This window comes from Lytechinus pictus, chromosome 4 (assembly GCF_037042905.1).
Source record: "Lytechinus pictus isolate F3 Inbred chromosome 4, Lp3.0, whole genome shotgun sequence".
NCBI classification, from domain to species: Eukaryota; Metazoa; Echinodermata; class Echinoidea; order Temnopleuroida; family Toxopneustidae; genus Lytechinus; species Lytechinus pictus.
The window spans coordinates 12,785,810-12,806,228 of NC_087248.1; the positions used below are offsets into that span (position 1 = coordinate 12,785,810).

At 34.5% G+C, this 20,419-nt stretch overlaps 1 protein-coding gene across 1 annotated transcript in view; it reads left to right on the top strand.

The window, feature by feature from the left end:
* The first annotated feature begins 1,672 nt into the window (after positions 1–1,672).
* The window catches only part of LOC129259524 (17S U2 SnRNP complex component HTATSF1-like), a 42,514-nt gene continuing 23,767 nt past the window's right edge, over positions 1,673–20,419 (top strand). Inside the window, exons 1-7 of the mRNA XM_064098411.1 lie at positions 1,673–1,760; positions 7,941–8,120; positions 9,159–9,444; positions 10,040–10,242; positions 10,850–11,013; positions 12,063–12,159; positions 17,753–17,842. Of these exons, the coding sequence (XP_063954481.1) occupies positions 7,953–8,120; positions 9,159–9,444; positions 10,040–10,242; positions 10,850–11,013; positions 12,063–12,159; positions 17,753–17,842 (1,008 nt within the window). The 5' untranslated portion in view covers positions 1,673–1,760; positions 7,941–7,952. The remainder of the gene's footprint in view (positions 1,761–7,940; positions 8,121–9,158; positions 9,445–10,039; positions 10,243–10,849; positions 11,014–12,062; positions 12,160–17,752; positions 17,843–20,419) is intronic.

The window sequence follows — 20,419 nt, forward strand, 5'->3', positions numbered from 1 at the left end:
TATGTAATAGCTTTATGTTTAATATGGTATTTTGATGTTTATTAACTTGAAGTTTTTAACGAAACGAATTTCTGATGTGGAAGAATAAAGATCGACGAGCTTTGAACTTTGACTTTTTTAATGGAACCCTTTTTTAATTATTTATTTGCTTGTCAAATTTCCCGGGACCATAATCACCTTTATTTTGTAGTGACCCCCCCCCCCCTTTTTTTTTTGCTTTTTAAATTTACATCAGCAGTCAGCACTCCCTGTAAAAGATTGGTCAGTGGTAGGTGTTTACTTTAACGGCGTTTGCATTCTAAAAAAATATTTTGAAATCGTTCCCAGTGCCCTGATTCCAGGCTGATATAATTAACAGATGAAGTAAAATCAGACAAACAAAACACTTAAAATTTCATCAAAATCGGACGGAATTTGCATTCCCCCCCGATAAATTAGGTCTGTGCATAATTATCATTACACGAGCAAGCGATATGTGATATTGTGATGTTTATCTATATCAGGGGCGGATCCAGGATTTTCCAGCTAGGGGGGGGGGCACGTTTTTGCAAGGAAACTGACAAGCAAAAAAAAAAAATCGTTAGTTGTGTATTAACGGCATATATTTCCATTAAAAAAATTGGTTGTGACTCTCAAAAGGGCCCGGAGGGCACACTTGTGTTTGAACAACATATTTACACTAAAAATATTGACTATGGCTCTCTTGAAATGGGGGGGGGGGCGGGCCTGTAATGCTCCCCCTCCTGGATTCGCCACTGATCTATAGATAACCATATAACAATATTCGCACTTGTTAATGTATCACCATATCTCACAGAGAACTAGGTTAAAAAAATCATACCAATAATTTTTTTAACTTTCCAATATGAATTTTGTGGCATATGATTAATGTTCCCTCGGGTATATCGCCATTTCATGAAAGGAAGATTTCAAATTTTTTCAATTTTTAATTCAATTATTTCATTTTCCACTTTCAATTTCATATTTACAATAATTATGATACAATTTGACATAGTAACATATAATCACATTTGAAGTACATACAAAAATTGACAACATTATAAAATTACAATAGACAATTATCAAATCGAAATATAAATAATTGAAAGATGAAATCATTAATTGCATTCTTAAAATATCATGGTTTCTAATTTGAGATTTGTTGTTGCGGAGGACTTGATCTTGAAATAACCGTTTATTGAAACATGCAAAAGTAATGCAATAGATTTTATAATTGCTCTCATTGTTATTTTTGCGATTATCTTAATATCTTCATTAACTTTCTAGTATCCTGTTCACTTATTAATGGGCTACAAAGCCCCCCAAACCCTGCCACACCAATATCTACCTACGTGAAGATGGAAGTGTGGCACTTCAAGGTATGTTCAAGGTATGTATAATTTTTAAACGTATATTTGCCCCATCCTCATATCCCTCGACAGAACATAACATAAAACAAATAATCTCTAATTTCAGTATGCTAGTCTACGTTCAGAGAAAAAGATCTGGAAAACGAATCCTCTCGATGACCCTATATTTTTCTTATGAACTTATTAAAGTAGTTAAGGAAAAATATACTAACGAGAAATTATTTAGAAAATAATATTAAAGCGAAAATACAAAATGCATTGTCATTAAAGTAAACTTCAGGTAGATCTGTCTCAATTCAAGCTAAGAGTCTGATGTACGCGACTAACTAACTATGTGGTTGCTGCTGAAATCGTAGAAGTTGTGTTTTCTCTTTCATCTAAAGCCAAAAGGTAAGTTCAAGATTAATACGCTTAAATGATAAAGATAGATTTATGTTAATTTTAATTTGTCAGTTCTTTTTGTTGTTTATTGGATTTTGTTTATCAGTTTCGTCTTGGTTCTGAAGATCAACATGATCAACGCCGAGTTCACAACAGTCGACACTATAAAATACACAGTACAGTCCCATGTACTCATTTTCGTGTTGGAAATGTGTTTGAAGTCTAGTCACGTAATGTCGATCTTTCATTTTCAGGACCAACAATGGACAGATATTTTATCTTTTTAGAGTAATTGATTGACAACTTTTCAGAAAATATGGACTTTCGAGATAATTTATAAATAATATGAGTGGGAGGTTGTTTGTCTACTGTCAATGTCATGACTGTTTTGACATTCCCGAATCCCGATCAACACTTTCCAATCGGCATGATCGGAGTCTCGGAGAAGCTGTGTTTGCAATCATTGACATTTAATCGATCATAATTATATCTACATGAAATAATCATGGAAAAATGTTCTGTTCTTTGACAAAGTCTGACTTTGAAATTCTGTTTCTATCCTCATTCTCTTGCTTTCTTTCTGGTATGTTTATTTAGATATTTTAATTGAAAAATGAAAGAAATTTGTTATTTTTTCTTTATTTAAAGAAAAAAAATATAAGAAAGTTATGGAACAATTTTTATAACCATTATTTTTAAATTTTAGAAACAAAATTTATTATAGATATATGACAGACCTTTATTGCGACAAACTGGCTTAGGGTTGCAGGGCTCGAAATTGGTGGCGGTCCGGGGGCAATTGACCGCCTAAAGCTCCGTCGGGCACCCTAAAAGTCGGGTAATAGTGCCCGGGCTGACCACCAGAAAAAATAAATGTAGAAAACCGAAAATGAGTAGGTCTAAAACGAATGAAACCTCTCTCATGCAATGATAACAATTGCATTGAAATACTTGATACAGGTTTGAAAATGATACAGAGGCAATTTGTCAAAAAAATGAACAATGACTGTATTGTATTCTAGTCTTGAGGACTCCATGATGATGTTTTTTAAAACAAATTTGACATATACTTCTCCATCATGGAGTCTTGAATCCCTTCCCATAGTTGCATAAGAGAATCTTGTAAACACAGATGGATTTCCCCAGGAAATCCATCTTTTTCATTAAAAATCACGAAAATTAGCAGGATTTTATTATTCTCTACACCTTCCTACGCCTAATGCATAAGAAGGTTTAAAAAAATATTGAATAAAAATACGTAAAAATAAAGGTTTCTTACCAGACCGATGTCGTGTAGATCCTTCGCTCCACATGTACACAGCGCAAATACAATGGCGACGACCCTTGAACCGCTTATGTATGACGTACATGTACGTAGGTAAACACAGAGAGAAATAGTGCGCATGCGTAGCTTATTGTGCTAGTACAAGATTCCCGGCCGACGTCGTGCAGAGGTCAAACATTCTTATGTTAATGACGAGTCTAGCGCTCCTAATCTTGTACTAGCACAATAAGCTACGCATGCGCACTATTTCTCTCTGTGTTTACCTACGTACATGTACCTCATACATAAGCGGTTCAAGGGTCGTCGCCTTTGTATTTGCGCTGTGTACATGTGGAGCGAAGGATCTACACGACATCGGTCTGGTAAGAAACCTTTATTTTTACGTATTTTTATTCAATATTTTTTTAAACCTTCTTATGCATTAGGCGTAGGAAGGTGTAGAGAATAATAAAATCCTGCTAATTTTCGTGATTTTTAATAAAAAAGATGGATTTCCTGGGGAAATCCATCTGTGTTTACAAGATTCTCTTATGCAACTATGGGAAGGGATTCAAGACTCCATGATGGAGAAGTATATGTCAAATTTGTTTTAAAAGACATCATCATGGAGTCCTCAAGACTAATTGTATTCACTGTTAAACACCAACTTCAAAGAGCTCCGAATGAATTTTAACCCATCCGGCCTTCCCCTCGATACACAGTGTACATGTTCGTCTTAAAATAGAACACACACAGAACAGCTAATTGCTGATCTGTGATTGGCCAGCGCTCCACTGATGGGAGTTGCTTTCAAGCGCGCGTGTGACCATTATCAGAAAAGGTCATGACTTCAGAGAAAAAAAAATCAACCCCTCCCCATCTGTGTGGGTGTGTGAGAGAGAGAGGGGGAGGAGAAAGATAGGGGGTTGGAATCATTGAATGCAGGAACCCTTTCATGTTTCAAAACAAAGCAAAGCAATCTGTACTATCCCCTCCCCCATACACAGGCACACCAATTTTCCCCAGAGGCCTAAAAATAACGTTCCAACACGTACCCTTCGCCTATTCATTCCATGTCTCGACTAGTCTCCAAATATAGACCCAGTTATAGGTTCAAATTATCAAAAAATGTAATTTGGAACTTAGGAATTTTGATTTTTTAATTGAATAATATTTTGCAATTACTTTTTTTTTTAAATACAGTGTGTAGCATCGTGGGCAGTGCAACAAGCTTGGGTATGGCACGTAGGCAAGGGATGAATTTTTCCCCAAAAAAAGTGTCTCTGTCACAAGAATACGGCGTGAATGAATTGTTTACTGTGAATTGGAGACAAAAAAAGACGTAAATGGACTTTGGACTGAGCTGTGAACAATGATCTGGACTGATTCATTCATATGCGGGGGTGCATAAAAGCATTGATTCAGGAAATTTTTTAAATTGAAACAATAAACTGAAAGTTATTTCATGTAATATATTTTGACATAGTCAAAGAAATCAAAGGGGGAATAAATAGTCATACTTTCATTTGTGAGAAACAGACCCTTGATGTTCAATGCAGTGAGGTCCAGTTGTATAAGTGTGGCATTGAGAGTTGTAGATTTTCGGTCACTAATAACTAGGTCAACTTTTGCGATTTTAGAAGACGTGATTCCCGACGAACAATCGAATCATTCGATTGTTTTTTCAGGAAATAATCGAATGGTAAAAATGACATTCGTCCCAGGCCTAAACGACATGATCACTTGTTTATGTTTTGCCTCATCCAAGCCACTTGTGGTTTTGTTCCCACTCTTTCTGTAATGTATACTTCTGGGGCCCATTTCATAAAAAGTTGCTATAAATTCTTTCGCAGCCAGAGGCTGAATTGTGGAATCTTTTACAAATCAAAAATATAACATTACATAAACATCATAAATAATTACATACCGGTAATTACACAATGCAAAATTAAAATACTAATATGATATCCAAACTATGAGTACAGGATATCATGCATTAAAAGAAAACAAATTAAGCACAGAGACTCAGAGTTTACCTTAGAGAGAGTGACAGAGAGAAAGGGACAGGGACAGAGAGAGACAGTTACACAGAGAGAGAGAGAGAGAGAAACATGGACAGAGAGAAAGAGAAACATGGACAGAGAGAAAGAGAAACATGGACAGAGGGGGAGAGGAACGAGGAAGGGGGGGGGCTGAAAATGAAGCCTTTATAATTATATCAAGTTAGTACATTTAGTATTGGGGGTAAAAAAAAGGAAAAAAATAGTTTACACATGTGACAGACCAAATCATGACAAGTCTTGGTTTGATTCACTTTATGGAGTGAGTGCACTTCAATATTTCCGCGGCAACGACTGTTAACTTGGTGTGATGTTTTGACAATAAATTTATCATAACCATGATCAAATGTGAATTGAATGATGTTCTTTCCAATTTCAGTTTGGTGAAGTTGTATTCATTTTATTATGCATGGTTTCCCTCAGTGTTGGTGAGGGTGTTGTGCTTTTATTTCAGGAAATGTCATTGACCCTTTTTCATTTAAAAACGTACCTCTAACTTTAAGTCTAAAAATGAACAAGTCTCAAGTAAAGCAAAGGTGTGAAAAGGATCATGAGTAATTTTTTTTATCTCCTTTGAAACAAAGCCTTGAGTTTGTCCTTTTTAATCCACAGAAAGGTTCCACCAGTAATGTAGTGTTTCGCAGCAAACTTACAGAGTTGATACTTTACAATTTGTCATGATACAATATTTTCAATATGCATGTGATGACCACCTAAACTGCCATTTGACCACCTAAAGTTCAGTCCAGGGTGCCCGGCTGACTTCCAAAAATTAAAGTTAATCGAGAGGCCTGGGTTGGCGATTCTGTACTTCATATGTTTATAATTTAATTTGGCCTACATTGCCGAACCCTGCCAAACCAAACTTGAATTTGCCGCCCACTCACACATATTGCGAGGTTAATTAGTACAGTATACTAATGGCTTTAATGCATGCCGCCTGACTTGCAGCACTACTTTGGGCTTTGTCACAACATCTCTGAATCATGAGCCTTGATCGACATCTGTGATTGTATCACAGCTTAAATTAATCCAAGGACCTTGGTTATGGCCGTAGATGCTCTTAATTAATTTGCCTCAATGCCCCTGTATTTAACCTTGGAGATTTGATGAACCCTTTTTTAATTTGTACATTTGTTCTGTAATGATATAAATGTAGAAGTGTACATTAAAAGGGGCATTGCTCTGAAAATATTGTAATAATGTGACATATCCGGGCCCTGTTGGGGTAGCGTTCTGCCATGTTTGTAGTCTTCAGAATCCTGTCCACGATTTCTCTCACAAGTCTATTGTGCACCGTGATACACTCTCTCATTCCTCTGAAATGGTATCAAATCACCTGCTCACTCACCTCAACTCATGCAAATAATAATATACAGTCAGTCCGCAAGCCCTGAAAAAGTAGCTTCTTTTATCCAAGTGATATTCATGACTAGAGGGTTTTTGCATAGCTAATGAGCTTGGTGCGAACCAAAACACCTCTTTTTATTCGGCCGTTGCTGCTCTAAATATTGACCAAATTTCATGTTTTTGGTATCCTTGTAAAGAAGAAGAATCATTCTTTTAGGTCATGTGTTTGGATTTTTAAACGAATGTTGTAATATAGGAAAAACTTTTGATCTAAAACATGAAACAAAATATTTTTTTTCATGCAACAAAAGCTGTTGTTTTGACACTTAATTTCTGTTTGGGCACAAATGATTTTTAAATCATGATAAAGCTGAAGATCTAAGCTTTAATATGATATAAATAATTTTTATAAGAAGATGTATTTTAGATGGGTCAGCAGCCAGCTTTTCATAGGCCAAATACATTTTGCAGCTCAAAAACAAGAATACTGCACTCTGATTGGTCATAGAGACCACACACCCACGCAAATTCCAATGTTCCCCACACTGGGCCTCTGCAAGGTCACACTCACCATGTGGTAATCTCTTCAAATTACCCGCGCCTGTTTGTTTTGAAAACAGTATTCAGCCAATCAGAACTCTGGATTTTATGTTACTCAGAAATTTCAGAAATCTCGTCTTGCATCTTGATGGAAAAAGCTGGCTGCTGACCCATCTAAAAGATGCCACATATCAAGAGTGACATTGTAAGAAAGTATAGAGTTTGAGCTTTCTGATGATATAAATAATGTTGGTGCCTAAAACACAAAATGTTGCACAATTTGCAAGTGAAAACAGAGGAAGAAAATTCTGTTTGATGCATCTTTTCAGGTAAAAAATTCACTTATTTATCAAAATATTTCATTCAAAAGAAATGACCAATATAAAAGAGTAACATTTACTCTTGCCCATGGTACAAAAATAATCAATATTACTCAAGGAGAAAGTGGTTAAATTCTTTGAGAAAGAAAGTCTCATAATTCACAAGATTTTGCAGGGACATGAATTCAGCCACGAGAGGACTTGGATAAATCTTGCTCATTTGCTCATTAACACAGGGGCTTGCGGACTGACTGTATACATGTATATATATATAATAATAATATAAGGTAAATTTACCCAGGGAGGCCTCTTCAGTTCCGAAAATTGTTTCCCAGCGGGTCCTGCTGTTATTACCCCGGCTTTAGCTGGGCTGCCTAGGCACTCAAAGCATTCAAGGAATTTTTTCCTACCGAAGCAATGAAGAAATGAAGCAACTTGGGAGATATTCGGTATAGGGCCTACAGTTATTCTTAGCTTGCATCTTTACAACCGCTTGCCACCGCAGCTCCCATCGAACTGACATACTTTTCCAATAATGGCGAAGATCTAACATAAAAATATCGCCCTCTACGATCAAACAATGAGATACATCTTTAAGGTACAACTCATTATGATACATTATAAAACTTATATTGTTTATGTTATTGTTTTTCAGCGTGGAGCCGAGATGGATGGGGCCAAGATGGATCCCGGACCCGAAGCTGAGGATTTTGAATACCAACTGAAACTGGAACAGGAGGAGCAATGGAAACGAGACAACGGGTATATCTACACAGATCCCAACGATGGAACCATGTACGAATGGGACCCAGAGAAACAGGCGTGGTTTCCAAGGGTAAGCTTTATATGACATTGAAATCTTTGTTATAACAACCCTGATATATTGCAGCTTTATGGGTTTCAGGCATAGGCCTACTTTCATATTTGGTGTTGGTGGTGATGAAGAAGCATTGTAATTCAGATTGCCTTTTGTAGTGCCAATACATAATGTAAATTCAGAAAATTATCTGAATGATCAAATCACGCTATTGATAGGTAGCTCTTCTAACACCTAGTGAGACTTGATTTAAGACCAGCTTCATTATTAAGTTTCGTGCTGTGCTGGTGTAGAAATTGACCCAATGCCAAAACCAAAAAGGCCAACTTCAAACTAAGCCGGAATCGCCCAATGAGTTCTTTTTACTTTGAGTTTTAGAGAGTGTGTTTATATGTTATTTTGTTTTAAGAACTTTTTCTTTAAACACAAGGTTTTGCTGCTATGGAAGAATTTTCAAATTAAAACAAAAAAATCCTTTTGAACTTCAGTGATCGTAGTTACCCCCTTGATATTTCTTGCATGCACTGACTTGTTAGTTTTATCAAAATTGGGTTTTAAATAGAACTATGTATTCTCTTATTGGTTTGATAAAGTTACCTACACGTATGTAAGAATTGAAATTGAATAATTATTTTATATTCTTTACTGGAAATGTAATACATTCTTTTATTGGATTATTTTCAGCAAATCTTTCTTACTTTAGTATCTCATGCCTGCCAAGTGACTGTATGAAACAGGAATATTCCTACTTTGGGGGAAGGAAAATTGTCATTTTAACCATGAGTTCATATTTTTGTGTAAATTGTCTGTGGCATTGATTGAATAGGGAATCTAAGAATGTTCCTATTTTTCTAAATTTCTTAGCAATTTGTATCGATTTCTTGGCTGTTAGGGCTGGCAGGAATGATATTTTGCTGCATACATGAATCTAGACATTGCTTTACAAAGATAATGTTACATTCATATGCTTGAAAATGGGAAGTAGTTTAGGAAGAAGATCTCAGAAATCTTCATCGTATATTTATTTCTAACATAAAATTGTTTTCTCATTCAAAGGTGGATGAAAACTTCATTGCCTCTTACCAAGCCAGCTACGGTGTAACAACCGAGGGGACTACTGCAGACAGCCAAGCCGATTCACAGTCTTCAGAATCAGCATCTCACTCCTCGGCAGCAACAGCTCAAGGAACAGTATCCTCAACATCTGCAGGAGTGGGTGAAGACACTCCTCCAGGAAGTCAGGAGGAAGCCAAAGGAGACGGGGAGGCGAAGGTAGATCAACAACCTCAGATGATTTATAGGTACCAGAAGATGCAGATGAAGAGGAAAGCGGAGCAGAAAAGTAAGTATCTTGTTGATTTTGATGGTCGTGACTGTATCAATTGATTTTCTCCTTCAAAATACATGTAGTGCCTTCTGGAATTATTGTAATCTGAGGATCAGTGTTGCATGTCGTTTCGGTTTTAAAGAGAAAGTATTTTGGATCCAGATTTGAAATGAAGGATTCGGATCCTGATATAGCAAACTAATTTTCTATCAACGATTGAAGGCTATTGAAGAAATCGAGACAATATGATTATCTAAGAGCAAGCTTGTCACAAAATTGTTATTTACAAAAGGCATGAAATCATAAATTTTAATGAAAATTGTCTCACAGAATGCAATTTCCTGTATAACAAGTAGCTGTGGCTCATACAGTGTTAATGGTTGTTTTTTTTTTTTAATGTAAGAAACTGATTATGAGTAACTTTGTCAGTTCTGAAGTTGACCCTTTGAAGAACTCCAATGTCTATGTGAGTAGCCTTCCAGATGGTATCTCCTTTGAGGAACTTTATGTTGCCATATAAAAATTTGTATTTGAAATATTTCCCTTGATGAACCTCTGGAGATGTTGCCATTCCCTATTCATCTCTCTGATTTCACCTGTCTCCCTTCAGGCTGGTTTGAAGTCGACCCCACCAAGAACACCAATGTCTATGTGAGTGGCCTTCCAGATGATATCACCCTTGAGGAATTCCAGGAGCTGATGGCCAAGTGCGGTATCATCATGCTGGAGGAGGACACGGAGAAGCCAAAGATCAAGCTCTACATGGATGACCAGGGCAGAGCTAAAGGAGATGGCAGGTGCTGCTATCTGAAGGTGAGTGCATGGACCCATTCTTCAACATTTGAGGAAAATGGTTTGACCAAAATAAAAAATTAAAAGAGAAAGAATGTACTGCTCACAGCAGCTCAAAAGATCAGAGTTGAATCCTGTTGCTTACATCATGTACGATGCAGGTGTGTTTTCTGTGTTTTCCTTTTCTGCACAATATCTGTAATAAGCAAACAATGTGATGGACAAATTTTTAAATACAATTTTAATGATGTTTATAAAGTCCAAAGCCAAGGGGGAGAAGGGGGGGGGGGCTATCCAAAAAGGATTTGAAATCTAGGGATTTTTTTCACCTGTCTTGAAAATGATATATTATACCTTTAAAATATTAGAAAGTTAAATGAGAGCCCCCACTTTAGAGCTTGTATCTTGAAAATTATATTGTCCTCATTTGTGTATTTATTAGTATTGTGGAAAAAAAAATTGTGATTTCTAATGTTTTGTAATTAAGATTATTAGAACAATAGGAAAATGACAAAAGTAAGTCTCTTCACATCAACTGTAATATCTGGTGTACACACATTTTACCTCTACCCCCAACCCATTTAAAAGTGTAAAGTGTTATCCAACTCATTTAATTTCTTTTTCACAGAGAGAGTCTGTTGACCTTGCTATCCAGCTACTGGATGAATCAGAGATCAGAGGTCACAAGATTCATGTAGAGGTCGCGACCTTTACCCTCAAAGGAGACTATAAACCAGATATGAAAAAGAAAAAGAAGCCTAACAAGAAAAAGAAGGGAAAAACTCAAGAAAAGTAAGTAATTATTTCATATTCTTGTTTTTATGTTATTGAAGTCCATGTGTAATTTTAGCAATGTAATAAGCTATTCTATCATAGATTTTACTTTGTTAAGAGGAAATGAAATGATACAAACAACTATTGTATATTTTCAGCAAAAATACTTCTAAGATTTGTCATATTTTTACAATTTTTTTGCCTCCATTATGAAATGATACAAACATCTATTGCATATTTTCTGAATAAAAAATTCTTCTGAGATGTGTCATATTTTTGCAATTTCTTTGCCTCCATTTTGAAGAGTAGACAAGGCAGGCTAACAATATCTTGATATTTGGATTCATAGTTTCACAATTTCTTTTGATCATGAATTTGAGTGGGTGTTTTGATCCAGACTTTCTACTTGATGGTATTTTTGTGAGATCTTTTTTGAAGTCATTTTCCTGGCTCCTGCTCAAGCTGATAAATTGATGAAATGTTATAGCTCCCTCTTGTGTCCATGAGCAGACACGCTTGTGTCAGATACCTGGGTTATTTTCTTAAACCTATAATATATTCTACCTGAACACAAAGAATGATAATAGGTGTTGAATTTATAACTTAGGAGAATTTCCGACCCAAAGTTTATGTAATTGGCATCCACACACATACACATATTTTATAATAATGATAATCATTGAAACGATCGAAAAACTTTAAAAAGAATTTTCATTAGGTTTTTAGTTCTATGTTCAACTAGAACATTATAGATTTTCAAACATTAGCTTGCAATTTTATCAGTTTTATTAAAATGGAACATTTATTTATGAATTATTCAATGGTGACAAGTGAAAAATACAAGACTGCATAACAAATTTTTCTTTATAAATCTTTGCATTTATGAGTCTTAAACCTGAAATCCACATTAAATTTGAACTTTTATGACAACTTTTCATGTTACTTATTCTACCAAAGTACCAGGGCAGTTGATATCATTGCAATTTAGAAATGTTCTGATTTGTTTCTTTTATTTTAATTCTGGCTTGGGTTAAGAACTATATCCTTATGTCATTTCTTCCTTGCAGGCTTCTGGACTGGAGGCCAGAGAAGAAGTTTCCACAGAGGAAAAGAAATGAGCAGGTTATCATTCTCAAATATGTCTTCCATCCAAGTGAATTTGAGGTATTTCCTTTAAATATTATTATTATTTACATTCAGTTTAGTATGTGTTTATTTATTCATGCATATTATTTCTTTTACTAATTTATTTGGTGATGAATTCATTCATTAAAATATTTATTTATTCATTAATGTTTTTCTTGTTTTTCTTGTACCAATCTCTCTAGTACATGTATGTATACATACATTTGTTTTATTCACCTATTTTATTGTTTATTTTGTCTCTTATTCATTCAGTTATTCAAGATCTATTTATTTGTTCATTTTTTTTTCTGCTTATATCATTATTTATCTAGTATGTATATAAGGCAAATGTATAAGAATAAAGCAAGGAAGTTGTTGAGTAGAGTCTCCCTTGATGTATGCTAATGGGTATTTTTAAAATATTTTTTGCTAGTTTCATAAGTTTTTTTGTGTTTGTTTGTTTGTTTTTTGGGGGGGTTGGTTTTTTTTTTTTTTTGTTGGGGGGGGCTTTGTTCAATTCAAATTACTGATTTAATTCCCCCCCCATTTTTATTTGATTGAATGTGGGAGTGACTGATTGATTGTATTACTGATTGTATTTCTGTCTATTTGTGTATTTGGCAAGCATTGGTCTTTCATTGGTCTTGTTACTTATGTTTTGTTGCATTCTTTTTGTTTCACTGTAATGCTATTTGTATTTTTTTAAAGAAAAGGGCACTATATAAATATTACATTACACCCTGTATTCTGTATTATTATTATGTTTGTTATTGTATTTACTCATCATAAGCTCTCATTAGCTTTATCTCATAAGCTTTATCAAGCAATATTTAGATATTACCATGCTTTTTCTGAATTTAAAGCTGAAAGAAAAAAATTGCAGATTGAATTTTTTTGTCTCTGATTTTTACCTTTTGATGTTCTATATATGGATTACCAGTGGTACTCAATACATGCTTTCATGATCTTGAGTTGATGAGAAACCAAACTCTATAAGGCATTTAATGCACTTTTGGAGCATCAATCGTCGCTGTACAAGATTCGCACACCCCTGACAGTTTTCCCTCTGCAATTCAATCCCTGCAACATGAGATTAGTGACAATTTGAGTGGGGTCAAAGGTCAGGATTAACCAATCATCGGCCAGTGTTCTCTTGGCTTTCGGGAGTAGACTAGTTACTCTGGAAGAATGACAGATACATGTAGGTCCAAGAGGGAGAGGTACAGACAGAGGAAGAGAAGGGGTGAGAGATAGAGAGCATGGCTTGTATTCTGATAGCAGGTTTAACTTAAACTCAGGTTTAAAGTTGTGGTTTAAGTATGGGAAGCCAAAAGTATCAAAATTTTTATTAAGTTGTATGTTTCTTATGTTTACTGTGCTCTTTCCTGGTTCATCAATGGTGAAGACAATCATCTATTTATACTTCCTAGACAATTATAAATGATTTGAGAGCCAAATGAGCTAAATTATGATATCTCTACTGCTAGTAATTTATGTAACAATTGGCTTCCCATACATAAACCACAACTGGGTTTAAGTTAAACCTGCTATCAGAATACGGGCCCATGAGTTTTGTTTCATTCAAATAATTATGATTTGTATGATATGCAGTAGCAAGATATAATTGAGTAAGAGGAGAGAGACAGACAGGCAGACAGACAGACAGACATACCAGTGTACAGACAGACAAACAGAGTGAGAATCAAACAGAAGAGTGGGTGCATGGATGTAGAGGCAAGAGTGAAAGAAAAAGTATAAGAAAGAGAGGGAAGGGATGGGGGGGGGGGCCTTAGAGAAGTATTTAGAGATTTTAATCTCTAAAGCTCTTGAAAATACTTAAAAACATTGTACATGTAGCAGTTTACCACATAATAATCAATTTCAAATGAATTATTGAAAAGGATCAACTTAAATTATTGTACCCACTTGTTAAAATTCTGTGTTAAGATACTATTAAAAAGAAAAGAAATAGATGTCATTGCATTTGAAAAAAAATGACATATGTTTAGTATAAAAAGTGATCCAAAAACAAGTAAAGCAAAAATGTCACAAAGTAATAAATCAACAATATTTTTAAGAATACATTTTTTTTTGGAAAGAAATTGTCCTGAAAGAAATTGAAACTCCAATGCATGTATTAAAAAGGATGCTTGAAAGATGCCTTTTAGAATAAGAAATGAGGGCAGTCTAAACTCTAGTAGGAACTTGTATGGCAGTAGGAGATGTTTGGAAAGAGGAAAGGAAAAGATAAAAGTGTGGCTATACTTCAGAATCCCACGGTGCATCACTCATCGCCTAGCAACGTGATACACATATGGTGGAAAAATCAGCTCAGATGCTAGTCTGTTGTACCAGTTGTTTTGTATGAATCATTGATAGTTTGTAGTTGTGCACTGAGAAAAGAAAATGAGAGATTTAAATCCAATTAATAACTTGAAATAGTATTCATATCTGCTTGACATCGTACTTGTGATTTTTATATTTTATGCTCTTTATTATGGTCTGTAGAATGTTTTCTATAGAAATAACTAATTTTATTTACATGTACATAATTTCCTATATTTAAAATTTTAGCATCTTGGACAAATTCTGTGATGTCTTAAGTTTGAAATATTTTTACTTAAAAATTTTTCCAGAATTTAGATTGCAATATACCATTTAGTGTATGCAGGGGCCAGGGGGGGGGGGAGGAAGCCGGGGGCTGTTTCCCCTTCTATTAGGTGTGGACCTGTCTTCATTATTTTTCCAAAAATTCTACTCTGCCATTGAACCCCCCCCCCCAAAAAAAAAAAAAAAAAAACACTGTTAGAGGGGTACATTTTGAGAAGGAGATTGTTCTGTTGAGTATGATTTTTTTATAATAGCAATCCAATCCCTTAATAAAAATTTCTGTCCTGACTTGTAAGACTGAGCTGTAAAGGCCTGTCCTGCTTGAAGGTTGGTCAATGTTACTGCACTTATTGCTAAAATGCTTGTGTGACGCACAGTCACATAGATCCCAAGTCGGAATTTTGTACACATACATGTATGTTATCTGTTTTTTCTCTGTTTTTTTTTTTTCTCATCCGACAAGTTTTGTTTTATCTGACATTTACCATGGAAACTATGCTTCTCAGCCCATCAGAATCAAGGAAAATTGTTAGATCGAAAACTTGTCAGATGAAAATGTTGATGAAACATTCTAAGCAATCATTCTGATTTTCAATCCAATTCTGGTCGAACTCATGAAAATGTAAGGCCAAGTTATAAAAGTGGGGCACTTTTCAAGAATTTGGGTATGTTTTTTAAAAAAGTGGTTCATATATTAGTAGCCATGTTGAAGATAGAGACTGTTAACTCACATTAACAGTCCAGGGGCCTGTTTCATGATACTTGTTATCATAACATTTGCAATAACAGTTTAAAGCTACTGAAATCATTCAATCTGATTGGCTGATGATAGTGCTTTTGTTATTTTTATTATGAAAAATATTTATGAAACGGTACCCAGGACCTAATATTTCAAAATTGATCAAACTTCTGTTGGACCGAGCCTAGGGGCTGTCACTGGTCTAGATGCTAGTGAAACGCCTAGTATCGGGTGTACCGAACCAGACACCCTACACCACGCACCCAATTCCTCCTGGACCGGCCCCATTGTTGATGGTGCTGGTTCCACCTATTCTATCAAAGTATCTATTGCTGGTGGTGACAGGTAAACGCACTATGCATTTATTGATTTGCAGCAGAAAACAAACAGGGAATAGGATATGCGTATGTTACATCCCTTTTCATATATTGTCTGCAAAAGCTTCATGTGGAATTTTCTGGTTCTTAATAGTTTGGCTTAGTTTTAGTACCGTGTACTGTTATTGATCAACTTAATTTTCATCATGTTTTTTTATACAGATGAGTAGGTTTAATTCTTCCTCTGTTGTCTCATTACTTACATTTTACATGTCATATCCATATGAATATTTCTCCCCCATTGTATGTAATTTTTCAGTCAGGTTTTAAAAATTCTTAAGTTGAAGACGGAGTGGATTGCACCCACTTGATCAATAAGGAAAGACACAAATGTACCATTTTACAAGGTCACTATCAATTTCAAGCTTAATCACTCATGATGGTGGTCTCCTGCATTCCATTGAATTGTGATTTTGGTAAAAAATGAATACATTTTGTTGATATTTATATTCATAGCTTATATTAAAATATGATTATTGTCATTGTTTTATATACTGTATTACCTTTGTATAAGTTATGTTTTATACTCATGTGATACTGATACGATGTGAATGCAGAAATGAAATAAAATAAAATAAGATGGAGCCAAATAAACAAATTAAATAGAAAAATAAAAAGTACAGTAAAGTTGATTAAAGTAAAATAAAATCAAATCAGATAAAATCAAATAGATAAAATAAAATAAACAACATAACATAAATCAAATCAAATGTAATATGTATTCAACTATAAATGTTCAAAGAAAAAAATATGAGAATACACTACTAGTATTGACTCAGGAGCTTATTTATGATAATTTATCTATACATGTAAGGGCTTGAATTTTTTAGTTGTCTACCTCCTCTGTTTACTTTACCCTCATGTACATGACAGAAAGCAAACAGTTGATAATACAAATATGTGATATTGATTAGCTTCTAAGATCATAATGACGCATAACTCATAAATTTATATACCCTCTATGACCCATATGCCTATATGTACCTCTTCACCACGCACAAGCGTACTCACCTTGAATACATCTTATCATTGCACCCTGAATGCCAAATATGAAAGGTGGATGAGACCCGGTATTTAATGACTGCATTCTTGAGATGTGCAATTAATTGAGTGTAAACAGACCCAATTTGACTGGGAGACTTGTCTTACTTCTGTAAGGGGTAGATGGCAAATTAAATTTAGAAATGCAGAATGGTATGGTTTAAGGCCACCCGACACTTCCTTTTCTTTCTGCTTTTGTTTGTTTGTCTGGAGTACTGCTTATGGCTTTGTGTTTTGATCTTTTATTTGGTCTGTTTTTATTTTTCTCTGCATGGGGTATGATGTCACAATATGATTTATATAAATTCTTTATCATTGATCAGTCACAACTTACTATAATAATTCAGTCATTGTGGTAATCATCTTCATCATTACCATGCTGATCATTATCATCATCATAGTACCATCACAATCATCATCATTATCATCAGTATCATCACCATCATTACCATCATCATCACCATCTTCACCATCATCATCATCATCATCACCATTATCAACATCATCATTATCATCATCATCATCATCTTCATTATCATCATTATCATCAGTACCATTATCATCATCTTCATCATTATCTTCATCATCATCATCATCTTCATTAACATCATTTTCATTAACATCATCATCATCATTGTCGTCATCATCCTCGTCGTCATCACCATCATCGGCAGCATCATCATTTATAGTACCATCACAATCACTACCATCATCATTATCATCATCATAATCATCATCAGCAGCAGCAGCAACATCATCATCATTATTGTTGATTTTGATGATTTATAAGGATTTCATTTTAGTTACTGTTGTTGCAGTAGCTTTTGTATTTTAATCCATGTTTCCTTGTTTGTTAATATTACAGGAAGATGCCATGCTGATCAATGACATCAAAGATGACGTCAAATCAGAATGTTCTAGGTACGGCGAGGTCAAGAAGGTTCTCATATTTGATGTAAGTGTTTTCTCCATGATTCTCTCAAACACAATAGAGCATATTTTATTTTTTTATTATTTTATTATATACAGCCAGTCATTGTTTGTTTAATTTATTTTTTCAAGATGCAAAATAATATTTCATCACTGACAGAAATTGAGTTGAATTTGCAGATAATAATACGTACATGTAGGAGGAACTTTAATAGCTTTAATAAACAAAATATGCAGCAGATAATAATACAAAGGAGGAACTTTGCTTAAACATAATATGCAGTGTCCATAACATAATAGATTTAAGGAATTAGTTGATGTAAATTACAATTCAATACAATTTTATTAAGTCCATAAAAGAAATGTGTAATTTATATACCTATTAAAACATACATTACAGTGACATTCAAAATACATGAATGAAAGGCACAATAAAGTGGACATGATGATTATAGAGAAATGTCATTACAAAAAATATATGAATATGATATCAACAAAGAAAATTTCATACATTATGCATTCTATTTTCACCTCCCTCGAGCTTGCTCTAACAAGGAAGTGAAACAATTAGTTGAAGAGAGAGAGAGAGAGGGATTAGGAAGGGGAGAAGAGAATAGAGATGCGAGAAAGAATTATAGAGGGGAGAAAGAATACAGACGGGAGAGAGGAAAGAGAGGGGAGAGGAAGAACGAGGCAGCGGGAGGTGACAAGGCAAAACACGATTTCAAGGTAAATATTGTAAATTGCACTTGTGTGTATTATGACATCGGCATACTTGCATAATATCTGTATCAGTAAATTTACTTTCCAATTGCAACAAACTTTTAAGAATTTAACATATTACAAGAAAAATGACTAATCCAGAGCAAAAAGAGGAGAAATAAAAAGATTTAGAAGAAGACGAAGAAGACGAAGAAGAAGAAGAAGAAGAAGAAGAAGAAGAAGAAGAAGGAGAAGGAGGAGAAGAAGAAGTAGTCAAGAGAGAAATGAATGGATAGGTGTGCATAGAGAAGTACACAAGACAGACATGATATATTTACATACACCCTGTAAGTTTAAAAAATTTTGCGTTTCGTTCTGAACTGTAAATTAAGGAAAGCTGAAATGATTTAACGTGAGCTGTTAAATGTCCTAATTGCAAATGGTACAAAACTATGTTAGATATGGATTTGTCCTTCAGTTTACATCTTGCAGACTGGAGTCATTCTCCCTGATCTCATCCAACAAAAATATTGATTAAGAGGGTGTTGTTGATCTTTCATGATATTCTCAACTTTCTAAAGGATGCAGGCAGAACAAATTAACATATCCCCAACTATTTTACCTGCTTGATCCAACAACCTCTGAATTTTTGTTTGCTCACATTTCCTCAAACTGCAATACCAATATTACTCCTGTAGTATATTAAGATATAGGCATCATTTGCATCTTATAAAATCAAAGACATTTATATCATGCATCTCAAGTCTACATGTATGTATAGAGAGTATTTTGAAGAATAGAAGAAATATCATAAAGAGTATTTTCAGAGAAGTAAATCCTTCATTTATTTCATTATATTAATAAAATTCAAAATCCAATAGTACCTAAGCAACAAAAAAATACACTTAAGTCAATTGGCGTGTTTCTACAGAGACTCGTTAAACAGTATTACCCGCGTACATGTAAGTATCTAGAATTCCAGGAAATTTCCCGGTTAAAACAGATGCGATGCGGTTTATTGATAAACCGCATTGCGCAAAATACGTTTTCTCATAATCACCTCTGGGAGGTGGTTATTGCCATGTTAATCAGATTATTCGCTCTGTAGACACAGGTTGGTTTAAAAGGGCAATACGGTTTTTCGATTCCGGAAAAGATAAGCCATTTTTAATGATTCTCTATAGAAACACGCCAAATTATATTAGTTTAAAACCTATGAACGAAAACAAAATAAAATCAGTGTGTTTGATCATTGTTTTATTGTTTTTCAAATCTGATTAGCTTGGGGATCACGTACATGTACATGTACAATGTAGTTGTCAATGTCACAGATCATCTTAATAGGGGTTTTCTTCTCAAAATAAATCTACAAACATTTGAGGGCAGGTCCAAGCTATTTGACTTGTGACGTACGGGACATTTAGAGACTTTAAAGTTATAACTTTAAAGTCTCTAAATGTCCCGTACGTCACAAGTCAAATAGCTTGGACCTGCTTATATAACATAAAAAATAAATGCACAACAGAGAATCTTTTATGGATTTGGAAGGCCAGTTGTGCCCTCTTTATTCAGTAAAAAAATTATAGATCTACAATTCCATTAACGATGTAATATTTTAATTATTATGCGCTGTGACGTACGGGACCAGAAAAAAAACAGATTTTTTGAAAAAAACTTTGTCATTAAAACTCTGTGAATTGGAATAAGCTGGAAATCTCTCATTTTCATGTTTTCATCTTGTATCTTATCAAGTTTCATTAGCCATGAATGAAATGATAGAACTCATTGTTGTTATTATGTAATACACCTGTAGCTCAAAATATAAACATCCGCGCTGTGACGTACGGGACATGTGACGTACGGGACATTTGTCCATGTATAAAACGAATGGTGAAAGTGA